This window comes from Nematolebias whitei, chromosome 1 (genome assembly GCF_014905685.2).
Source record: "Nematolebias whitei isolate Nwh7 chromosome 1, NemWhi1, whole genome shotgun sequence".
In the NCBI taxonomy this organism is placed as follows: Eukaryota; Metazoa; Chordata; class Actinopteri; order Cyprinodontiformes; family Rivulidae; genus Nematolebias; species Nematolebias whitei.
This window is the reverse complement of record NC_056498.1, coordinates 35,979,935-35,992,325: the sequence shown is the minus strand read 5'-3', so window position 1 is coordinate 35,992,325 and position 12,391 is coordinate 35,979,935. Positions and strand designations below refer to the sequence as shown.

Genomic DNA, 12,391 nt, shown 5'->3' with positions numbered 1-12,391 from the left:
TAAAACAGTAAATTACTCCACCCTCAGCTTGATCCCAGCGAGGTAAATCCCCCCCCACACACACACACACACTCATGTGCTGTCACAACCCTCCCACTCCTGCAGTACAGTGTGTGTGTGTGTGTGTGAGTGTGTGTGAGTCACCACTTTTCCCTCTGACATTCATTTGCAAAGCAGAAAGACGAAACGTTCGGCTGCAGAGAGACAATCAGAACTCCACTGGGAGAATAAAACAAAAGAAAAGAACTTTTTTCTTGCAGTTTTTTTTTTTTTCTTTATGTCTCTGCAGGTTTGTGCATTCTGGTTACGGGAAACTTTGCACAGCAGCTAGGAAGCTTGTTTTTTTTTAAAACATTTTTGCAGGGTTTTATGTAGAGAAGCATCCTCTTGTATCCAGCAGCAACAGTTTTCCTTCTCTCCCTCCTCTTTCTCCCTGGAGGCTGATTCGGAGTTTGCAGACTTCCATCGTTTGGGAATTCTTCTCCTTTCAGTCAAAAAGCTTCAAGTGGTGAGTAAACTCGGACTAATGATTGCGTGATTGGCAGCAAAGACTCAATGGTTCATTAGTTTGCAGAGAAATAAAATAATTCTTGTCCTTTTAGGTAAAAGGAAAAGCAATTTAAACGTTATATTTGTTGTGTTTTGCAACACTTGTTCTGTTAAAATGCACAAAAAAACACATTTTTCATAAAACTCAGACAGAGATCTATGTCAGAAGTAAAGAGCAGAAAGGCTCAGACGTATAAATCACCCACAGCACATTGAGTTTGCAAAGATTGATGAGGGATGAGAAGAAGAAGTCTCAGTTTGTCTCTGGTTTGATCATCAAACAGCTGGACAGGAAAGCTGATGTGTGCTTCATGAATAAATGCAAGCTTTAACCGTTTGTGCACAAGTGAGTGCACAATAAAACACGTCAAAGTGACTTTTGCTTCTTTTATTCACAAGTGAGCCCCTCGTGTTGCGTGAGAAGAGACAGATTTGTTTCATTGCACCTGTTGCTTAAAACCCTGAACGCACAAAGATCCAGGACCCGTCGGCTGTTTTAAAACATTAGAAACAGTCCAAAACATTTGAAATACCCAATCAATGGAAAATATTTACCGGTATGAATTTTAAGCATAAAACGATGTTTCTATTCATATTTTTTCCACTTGAGAGAATTGGGGACATGGCCAAGGGTTTCAGTTGGGGGTTGTGATGTGTTTGGCTCTAAACACTTATACAAACTACTTATTTGCAGTGAAATGCACTCTGACTGTCTCTGAATACAGATGTTTAAAATGTGCTGAATATTTTTGGACAGTCATCGGTAAAACTACAATCACAGCTGATCTGTTCACCTTTGTTTGGTTTTCAAGCAGTGGATTAATTGTGTGAATGTTTATGAAGCATTCTCACCATGAGCCGTTTTTCTTCCAGACGTTTTCCACTGCATTTCTCGTCCCGCAGTTTTCAAGCTGTTTCAGCAAATCATAAATCAAAACATTCAGCTCTTTCAGGACAATCCTGCTACGACGTTTAGTATTGGTGCAACTTTAGCTTTTTGAAATATTTTTAGCCTTTTTTGCCACTTTTTTCTCGTAGAAAATGAATTGAGCTCATTTTACCTCCTTAAAATCTTTTGCTCTGTTTACAACCTTTTACTGCTCCTTTCACATTTTGATCTGCTTCAGCTTCTTTCAGCTTCTTTGTGCAAATTCAAACTTTTTTCAGCTACTTTCAGCTGTTTTTCAGCTGTTTTGTGCTCCTATCAGATCCTTTCTGCTAACTACAACATTTTTGAGCTTCTTCAAACTCCTTTCTGAAAATTTCAGCTTGTTCTGCTCCTTTCAGCTTATTTCTGAAAGTTTCAGCTTTTTCTACTATTTCAACTTCTTTATAGCTTATGCAAATTTAAGCTTTTTCAGCTAATTCCACATTTTATGCACCAATTTCAACTTTTTTAAGCCTAGTTGAGCAAAAATGTTCTCTATCCTTGTAATTTTATCTTCTTTCTGCCTTTTTAGCTACTTTTCAGCTTTTTTTTCTTTCGTTGTTACTAATTTCATTTCTTTTCCTGAAAATTTCCACTTTTTTGTGCTCATTTTGGCTTCCTTCAATCTATTTGGACAAACGTATTCTTTCTGCTTTTTTTCTGCTAATTTAACCTTATTTTACCTTTTCAGCTACTTTTTAGCTAATTTTGGCTGTTTTCAGATAAATTCAAGTATTGGTCATTTTCAGCCTATTTAATGTCTTTCTGCTAATTTCAGCTTGTAGTGCTCCTTTCAGCTTTTTTCCTGCTAGTTTCATTTTTTCCCGCTCTTTCAGCTACTATTTAGCTGTTTTTATGTTAATGTTAGCCTTTTCAACTAATTCCAAATGTTTAGCTCATTTCAGCTCTTTCCACTTCCTTTTGGTAGTTTAAACTTCTTTATGCATTTTCAGCTACCTTTCAGCTATTTTTTTGCTAATTTCAGATTTTTTTAAGCTAATTTCCTACATTTTGTTCTAATTTCTGCTTATTTAAACCTATTTCAGCAAAGTTCTTTCTGCTTTCTTCTGCTAATTTAAGCTTGTTCTGCTATTTCAGCTACATTTCAGCGTGTTTTTAGTTAATTTAAGCAATTTTTCAGCAAGTTCTTTTGCAATAAGCATTCACACAGCATTTAGCAAGAAATGCAATTCCTCTATTTAAATTTGTGATGGTTAAAAGAAGAACATCTTGTGCTGAGAAATGACAAAGGTATAGCTGTTTTAGTCAAATCCTAAAAATAATGTGTGTGATTTCAGCCAACATTGTGAGATCACGCGTTTCATTCAGTTGGACTGTCTCTTAATATTGTAAATATTGTAATTTAAACATACACAGCTCCAATTAAATCTGCTTTCTTTCATTTTTTGCTTGAATACTTTAAAATGTGTTGGGCATGCATGCCCTCCAGCTTTCGTCAGTGGGTGCTGCAGCACCCGCCGCGCCCTTACGTCCAACAGCTGTGAATTTGTAGTCGATTTCAGCTGATAAAAAACGCATCACAGCTATGCTGTTCAGGTTTGAGGCACAAAGCTGTGTTTTTCAGCGCAGTGTGTGCAGTTTTTGATGTGAAAGTGTGATTCCTCTGCAGACCCTGGCTCCGGTAAAGATGGCTGACGAGGTGCAGCCTGAGCCTAAAAACCTGCAGATACCAGGTAATGCACGCACCAATACATAAACTGTAGCAACCTGGTCCGAATAACTCCCTTCTCTTTCCTTATCTTTGTAGCGAGAGCATGCTGCTGACCTCTGCATGCTCCTCTCCCACTTGGGAACATAACTCATTTAGATTCCTGTTTATTACAAACACAATCCCAGCTGGAGGAAACTGTGTTTTTTTTACCACAATTACTTGAAAACGCTTTTTTTCCCTCATCATTGATGTCAGTTGGGACACATTTTGGCATTTCTGATCATTTTGGTGTTATTCTACCCTTATTTCTTACCTTTTTACCCTTTTTTTTTTGCATTTTCAGGTGAAAATGGATCCACGCCGTCCTCGCCTGCCACAGCCAGAAGTGACTGCAGCATCACGCCGCTCACACCCTCGCCTTCACCGGTGATTTTAACGCCACCACAGACACTCCCTCAGTCCACTTTCTGCTTATTACCTTTATATAGAGCTTCCAGCTGTCATTAGTGGTTTGTAATAAGACTTTAAATACAGCCTACCGTCAGAAATACGCCTCAAATGAATAACTAGCCTGCAGCCGAAAATGCAGAGTGGACAAGTTGTTGCTGAGCCGCTAGTTCTTCCCCTTGCATAAATAAAACAGTGTCACACATAATTTCTTTCTGTTTTTATATATGGAAATAATCACTCACAATACTTTGTTCACTTTACAATGTTTAGAAATGTGAACAAATTGTTTTAGGCACTCTACTTTGTAGCTACAAACATGCTAACAGTAGCTACATTGTGCTAAAGCAACAACGAGCTAAAACACAAACATTCTCACTTTAGCCGTCATGAATTAATTAACCCCATGGATGTAAGTTTTTTTTTTTTTTTTTTTACAATATACGGTTTTAACTTCCATAATTCACCCATTTAGCATGTTAAAGTTCACATCTTCAGTATTTCAGATATTATTAGAAACTAATAATTTTTCTGTTTTCATGTGATCCGTGCTGGAAAAATGAGTCACAATGAGGACTTTTCAATATTTAGTTAATAGTAGCCTATTGTTAAATTATCCAGCTCAAAAGCTTAAAAATGATATATAATTATATATATATATATATATATATATATATACCATTTTTTGACTATAAGGAGGATTATAAGGTGCATTAAGCAAAACAAGCAGACAAGTCAAACTTGATTCAACTCATTCACAATAACCACTTAAAATCAGTTTGAGGTCATTAAGCACAACGAGAGTTAATACATAAGGCTTACGGTCATTTTTTGAGAAAATTAAAGGATTTTAAGTGTGCCTTATAATCCAAAAAATACGGTATATATAACTTAGGTGATTTATCATCTGGGTAGCAACAAGCTAGTTTTGTTTATGCAAGGGCTGGTTTAAAAACTCAATTTTCATTGGTCCGGCAAGATGTCATAGGTAATTCCACTCTTATATTTCAAAAGGGGGATGGCTAAGCTTCACAATGATGCCAAACATTATATGAAGGGATTTCCCACTGTTAGAGCAGCTTGCAAAGACAAATGGTCAATTTCAAAGACAGTTAGGATTAGAAATAAAAAGGATTATTTCTGAAGACAGACCTGTTATAATATCTTTATAAAATTTTACTTTAGATGTTGGTTAGGAAGATCACTGGTATATGCTATTTTAGTTACTGGGGTTGCTAGTTGGTGTAAAGCGAGAAAAAACAATAATGACTTAGGTAGAAATTCTCCTTAAATTCTTTTTTTTTAATACGGTTTTCTTTTTGTTGTTAACAATTCATTACATGATGAAAATCTCAAAGCAACAGGGTCAAGATAAAACGAGACATGATCCACACACAAAACTGAAAACGGCTCCATTGTTGTTTGGGTTTCTGGGGAGAAACAAAGTGGCCAACAAATAATTGAGCCAGTTTGATTTGCATTAAGCACAGGCAAAAGAGTGCCATATTATAAGAAACAGTCTGCAGGTATGTGTAAATCTGCTAATAGTAAGACAATAAATATACCTTACAAATGGAAGATCAGCTGTGCAGATAAGGACTAAAATAAACAACATAAGCCCAATTTAATGTTTCCTATAGGAAATGTTGAAAGGTTGCGAGACGCATGTCTGTACTATATGCGTTCAAAATATTTGCTCATAAACCAAAGTGTTGTGCGATTGTATGCAAAATCTTATTTTATTTCTTTCACAGAGGGTGGAGGTCAGACCCAGGATGGCCTGTCCATTTTCCGTTGTTGTGGCAATAGACTTTGGGACAACCTCCAGTGGCTACGCATTCAGCTTCACGGAGGACTCCGAAGCCATACACATGATGAAGTAAGACTCCGATTCCTTTTTTTTTTTCCATTACACACGGTTTTGTTTGTTTCCAAACCCTTCCAAACCAATGGCTTTGGATGTTATCAGTCCATTAAATTGAAGTTATTAATTGTTATCATCCCCATAGGTAGCGTTCAGACTAGGGATGCACGATATTGGATTTTTGGCCGATATCCGATATGGCGATATGTTAAAACTTATTTGACCAATAACCGATACCGATATTTTTAACATACTTTTCTTTGTCAGAACATAGCCCTCTTATTTAGGCTTATTTGCTATAAAAATTGTAAGAGCTGGTAACATATATTCAGTAACAGCCATATGCATAGCACTTTAACTTATATTAAATGAAACGTGTTAAATGTTATTTATTAGCATCAGTCACCTGCGATGCTGTCTCACTTGTGGAGGCTTGTTCCGGGTTCCTAGCCGCAGTGTGGGATCCTTTGCACTCTTGTGCATGAAGTTCATAGTTTTTGTTTAATCATTGTCCCGTAAGATTAATCTTGCTAACGGGGCTAACACATGACTTCCAAATGTCTGTGGTAAAACTCACCCAAGTGCTATCGGCTATTCGCTTCTCAATTATGTCAGAAATGACGGCTTGTGACTCGGGTAAGGCTACGTCGGAAAAATATCTCCGACTGGGGATGATGTAGCGAGGCTCACCGTAGTCCAGAAATCTCCGGAAACCGATATCCTCAACTAAAAGAAAACTCCTACAACGCCAGCGTTTTTACTTTTTCCTCTCCGCCGTGATCAGATCAGGTAGGCGCGCGTGACGTCATCACGTTGTGCTGGCGCTGCAGGCATCCTTGTCACTGGGTTGTCATACAAAAACAGCGCCTTTTATATCGGTGAGTTATTTTGATGGAACGTCCGTTATTGAACTTTAACGCTAATATCGGCCGATAGCGATACCATACCGATAATCTTGTGTATCCCTAATTCAGACTGTTCCCTCCTACCTCCTAGAAAGTTTAAAGTGACGTTTTTATGGTTGATAATATGCATCGCGGCTCGCGTGTAAAATCGCAAGTGTATTTGTGTTACCCTTTTCCTAAACCTAACCTTACACCTGACCCAGACCACTGACTCTAAACTTAACCATGTGCCCGTATTATCAGCGATTATAACGTACCTTTAAAACCTACTAGGAGGTAGAGGAGGGGCAGTCTGAACACTACGTATGGGGATGATAACTAATAACGGCCATTTAATGGATGATAATATCCGAAGCGGGTGTCCAAACCATTTCAGACGCTGGGAGGGTGGGGACCCCGGTGTGGCCAATCAGAAGAGCCCAACGTGCCTGCTCCTGACACCCGAATTGAGGTTCCACAGTTTTGGGTTTGCAGCCAGAGACTTCTACCACGACTTGGATCCAGAGGAAGCCCAGCACTGGCTTTACTTTGATAAATTTAAAATGAAGATCCACAGCACAAGTGTAAGAAACATTTTCGACGTAAAGGCCTTGAAAGAATGGATATCGCATGTCTTTTATGCCAAAGTTTGAACAAATATCATCTTAGGTGGGAAAATGGCAGAGTTATGGCTGTTTGTGGTCAACGGTGGCACACGATGTAAGTTACCGTTTTTGCTACAGGACCTGACAATGGAGACGGATCTGGAGGCAGTTAATGGTCGGAAGGTGAGAGCGATCGAGGTGTTTGCTCACGCCCTCCGTTTCTTCAGAGAGCACGCGCTGAAGGTAAGGCCTCGAACGTGGCGCCACGATCAAAGAACCGAGGCGTTGCGGTGACTCCAGGTTCTGTTTTAGGAGGTGAAGGACCAGTCGTCGTCAGTGTTGGAGGGGGAGGAAATCAGATGGGTGATTACTGTCCCTGCTGTGTGGAGACAACCTGCCAAGCAGTTTATGAGAGAGGCTGCATACCTGGTAGGACTATTACATCCAGACACGGAGAACAAACACCTCTCCTACACATCTCTTGTGCTTTCAGGTCAGGCTTGCGCTGTTCCTTAAATTAAACAAAAATAACTGCTTTTGTGTGGGAAGGCTTCCTCGACAGCATTTCTGAAACTAATAGACGATTCAGCATTTCCATCATTGTTTCCCGTTGCGTTTGTTTCACAAGTTTTTTGCCATCTTACTAGGTGTGCAAACTTTATGCTATTTTAGCCGCTCATATCAAAATGATCAGCTCATTCAGGAGACGGGTGCTGTCACTTATGATTGTTGTACTGAAATACACTATTTCTTCAATTAACATTATGAAATCCAGGGTGAGCTAACCTCCGACATACAAACATAGATGTAATGGTAGAGATAGTGACGCTCACGACGCTACCTGAAGCATTCGGTGAAGTATTTTTACCTTACGGTGAAATTCAGTATGTACTCAGTGTACATTTTACATTACACAACCTATTAAATGCTTTGTGCAAAACCATTTTAGTGTTAACTGGTTATAGCAAACAAACATTAAACTCATGCAACCAGAAGTTGCAACATCTACATACAAAACGCACACAAAACAAACAATAGATTTAATTTAACCATTTAAGCATACAATGTAATTATGGCTAAAAATGGAAGATTTACTTGCAGTTTCCTTTCTACAGATGAACATGTGGTAGTTCTCATTTATCACTGTTGTATTCAGCTGATCATGAGGTCGGCCTCCGGCTGTTATCCATCTTTTCTATTTTTTCCATTTCTATGTTTAGGTTTTGGAAATGGAATAATCTGGATTACGTCGTCTAAACACTCGGGGTAACACTGTCTGGATTGCATGTTCCCCACTGACATCATTCAAACATTTTTTTCTGATGATTTTTCACAAAATCCCTCTGACCGCAAAGCGTTCGTAATGCAAAACCCCGACAATGTTGTCGGAGGAAAAGGGGGAGGAGCTCCTGCAGGTAAGGGGCGTTTCACTTTGGGACAAGTCAGTTGCTGACACGCCTACTGGATTGATTGACAGATGGCATGATGTCATTTCCTTTATAAACATTGTTCTCCTGAACAGAGCAAAAAAGTTTCAGCACACTGGCTTTATTTTTGTATTTGTATGCTAATTTTAGCTTTAGCTAGACTTTTGCAACTTTTAGCCACAGTTTTATTACTTTTAGCAAACCTTTTGCTACTTTAGCTTTAACTAACGTTGTGCTTCTAACAACTCGATTTCAGCTGCTGCCTTATAGCATATTTGTTCTGTTTTGATCTTCTTAAGCTAATTTTAGTTCTTAGCTACCATTTACTTTTAGCTTTGGGCTAGCCATTTGCAACTTTTAACCTTTAGCTACTCCTTTTAGCTTTTAGTTAGTATTTTGCTGTTTTTAAATAGTGTTTTGCTTCTTTTAACCAATGGATTGCTGTTTTTAGTTAACATTTTTGCTTCCTTTAGCTAGCATTTAGATTTTTTTTACTTTTAGCTAATGTTTAGCTGCTTTTATATACTGTACTGTTTTGTTTCTTTTAGCCAGTGTTTTATTATCTTTTAGCTAGCATTTTTCTTCCTTTAACAAGTGCTTTGCTCCTTTTAGCTAGTGCACTTCAACAAACATCAACTAATTTCAGCAGTCATTTAGCACACAGTGTTTTTGCAGGGCAAGTAATTTCTCAAAGTTAATTATCTTCAAACATGCTGCAGTTGTCCACTGTTCAAAGAATACCATTTTTTGCGTGTATTTTTTACTAACCTATACCAACTAAATGGTACTTTGACTAACTTGTACCATGAAACCAGTGAGAATATTTTTGTTGAGAAGACACAGGTTGAAAAACTACAAAGTGTGAGATTAAGTCTGATTATTTTTCCCATTAAGGATCATTTTCAATCCACGGACAGATTACAGAAGTGAACTACTTCTCTGTTTATACGCCTCCCCACCAAAACACGCCCTCTTTTGTGCACAGAAGAACTTTTAGAAAGACCGCGAGCACACACAAGAACGCATCGGGGCTAACTTTTGTAAAAGTGTCTTGAGTCTGCAGGACACACAGAAACACTGATTTCCCTTCTGTTCAAGTCGTCACGTCATGTCTGGAGCCTCAAACACGCACACAGATGAAGTAATCGAATATTTTCTTTCGTCTGCTACTCACTCACCTGGATTAATATGCAAAAAGTCAGATGCATGCACGCTGATAAAAGCAAACGCACACTTAATGCTGGCTCTTGGGTTGAGGCTGTCGGGGCGTGTGCATTTCCTGCTGATGATGATGTCATTAGGAGTGAACAATAAGGGGGACCGGCGTACAAACACAGGAAGTGGAGAGCAGACCCCCGCCCTGCACACACACCCACACACACACACACATTGTTGCCTCTCAACTTTACTCCCAACATCAGGACTCATGCTTATATAAGTTTCCTCCCCCATTAAATCCATCATCGTGACAGAGAATCATTAACTTTTTGTCAAGTTTACATCTTATTGACATTTTTCACTCTGTGTTTACATCCTGCAACGTGTTGATGCTGCGCAGCTGTTCTTCAACTCCCCTTCTTCTTTTAGTTGAGCCCCTGAACCTCTCCTCATCTCCATCCAGTCGTGAACCATATAAGTGTAGTCAGGGACTTACTTTGTATAATCGTGATGAGAAAAAGCAACGTTTGAACATGGAAGCTACTTTTTTTGAGCCGCCAGAGGGAAACGGCAGGAGGTGTTTTTGCCTGTGTACCTGTTTGTTAGCAAAACATCTCTAGAACCGCTGGACAGTATTTAATGAAATTTGCAAAAAAGCAATTATCGGATGTACCTGTATAACTTATTACCAATTATAGTTAACCCAATTCAAGATGGCTGCCACAGTCTACCTAAAATACAGAGAATAAACCTTGTTAGCTTGGATAAATATGTTTTTCTTATAGAACTGTTTAAAATTTCCTTCCAGTTTGTTTAAAGTCTAAAGAGACAGATGAGGTTAAAAGAAACCGGCTTCATTGTTGTTTGGGTTTTGAGAATGCAAAGTGGAAACAGACTGCTGCGTCATTGTTTCTGAAAAGCTCTACATTGTAGGAGTTGTGGTTTTTGACCCTGGTGTCTAGCCCCATCTGGTGTTGTGTTTATGTCTGCATCCCCCTGCTCCTCTGTTTCTATATTTATAGGGTTTGTGTTTCTTTAGTATTTGGCTCCATCTTGTGTTGTGTTTATGTCTTGCATCCTCAATCTCTGTCTTTGGCATCTGTGATTACTCACAGGAGTTTTGACTTTGTCTAATTGGTGTTTGCTATATTTAAGCCTGTCTGTTTGTCTCACTCCTTGTCCTGGCATTGTCTTCTGTCCACTGGTGATGACCTATATGTTCTGTGACTACCTCCTGATCATTCCCTGTTTGTTTTGCTGCCCTGTCAGCTCTTTTGTTTTTGTAAATAATTTTGTTATTCTATTTTCATTCTGAGTCCTTGCTTGCCTGCCTGCACCACTGGGTTCACCAGCACCAACCCATTTCGACATACATTTTCTGTTTTTCTGGCTCTACCAAAAATAAATTAAAAAACTTCATCTTTGAGAAGTATATTTTAAATTGAAAACTGCATACGAAGAGAATGTGCAAGCACAGAAAAAACTGTATTCTAAATAGTCAAAATAAATCATCGGTTTTTATGGGTGTCCCAATTCTTTTTTTTTTTTTTTTGAACCAAGTACAAGGGAAAGGAAGGGAATTCTGAGAATATCATTGTATATTTCCATACATTGGCAAAATTAGTTCTCTGCATTTAACCCATTACACCTGAGATACACCCAGGTGGAGCAGTGGGCAGCTATGTATAAGGCTGCTGTTGTTACGCCATATTGTTTTACACTGTTGGTGATCTTGGCTCTTTTAGCGTACCGTTTGGCATTTGTTTGGTGTATATCTTGGATCCTTATTTACTGTTTCTTTTATACTTTGTATTTTGCTATTTTTGGGTTTAACTGGCACCCTGTGTACATAATTTCATTCCACCTCATGTACCACATGTTATGGAAATGACAATAAAGTTGACTTAAACTTGTAGGCGCCCGGGGAGCAATTGGGGATTGGGTGTCTCGCCCACACACCACGACATGTGGGAATGGCTGGGAGTCGAACCGCGACTTTCCGGAGTATTGGGAAGGTTTTTTTTACAAGTATTTAAGGCTGATATCAAGACCAATACCGACAACTGCATCGGTATAACATTACTGGTATTGGTAGAACATTACTTTCCACACAGGAATTGCATCTTCTGCTCTAAACACCAAAGTCTATAAAATTAATGTAAAGTATGTACTCCTACACTGCTGTGGAAAAATTAAACAAAATTTCGTTCATTTCTTCATGGTGCACTGTACAGTTTTAAATGACAAACTTTATATTTATTATAAATTGGTAGTGGTGTCTCAATACAGATAACACCTGTATTGTTATGCCAAGGTACCAATACTGACACCTGTACTCTTGTATGTCTATAAATCACTGAACAGCTCTGCACCCTCCTATCTCACTGATCTGCTACAGCCGTATGTCCCACCGCATTCTCAGAGGTCAGCGGACCAGTTGCTTCTCACAGTTCCAGGAACCCGTCTTAAGCGCATAGGTGACAGGGCCTTCTCTGTCGCAGGCCCAAGACTTTGGAATAAGTTACCTCTGCTTGTCAGGCAGGCCCCCTCCCTCACAGTTTTTAAATCCCGCTTAAAAACCCACTACTATTCTCTGGCTTTCAACACTGTATGATTTGTGTTGATCTTGTATGCATCACACTGTGCTAATCATTATGTTATTATGTGCTATTATTTTGTTTCTATATTTTGATTTTACAATATGTTATATGTTGCTGTGTGCTTTGCCTGTTTGTTTCTGTTTGTACAGCACTTTGGTTGGCCCTGTCACTGTTTAAAGTGTTTTATAAATAAAATGGTATGGTATGGTATGTATCAGTATGCCAAGGTACCAACACTGATAGTTGTATCAGTATGC

At 38.8% G+C, this 12,391-nt stretch overlaps 1 protein-coding gene across 1 annotated transcript in view; it reads left to right on the top strand.

Moving 5' to 3' along the window:
- Window positions 1–453: 453 nt before the first annotated feature.
- Window positions 454–12,391, top strand: part of hspa12b (heat shock protein 12B) — a 27,720-nt gene continuing 15,782 nt past the window's right edge. The window contains exons 1-7 of the mRNA XM_037684100.1: window positions 454–508; window positions 3,108–3,171; window positions 3,493–3,575; window positions 5,351–5,475; window positions 6,742–6,928; window positions 7,088–7,192; window positions 7,262–7,378. Of these exons, the coding sequence (XP_037540028.1) occupies window positions 3,126–3,171; window positions 3,493–3,575; window positions 5,351–5,475; window positions 6,742–6,928; window positions 7,088–7,192; window positions 7,262–7,378 (663 nt within the window). The 5' untranslated portion in view covers window positions 454–508; window positions 3,108–3,125. The remainder of the gene's footprint in view (window positions 509–3,107; window positions 3,172–3,492; window positions 3,576–5,350; window positions 5,476–6,741; window positions 6,929–7,087; window positions 7,193–7,261; window positions 7,379–12,391) is intronic.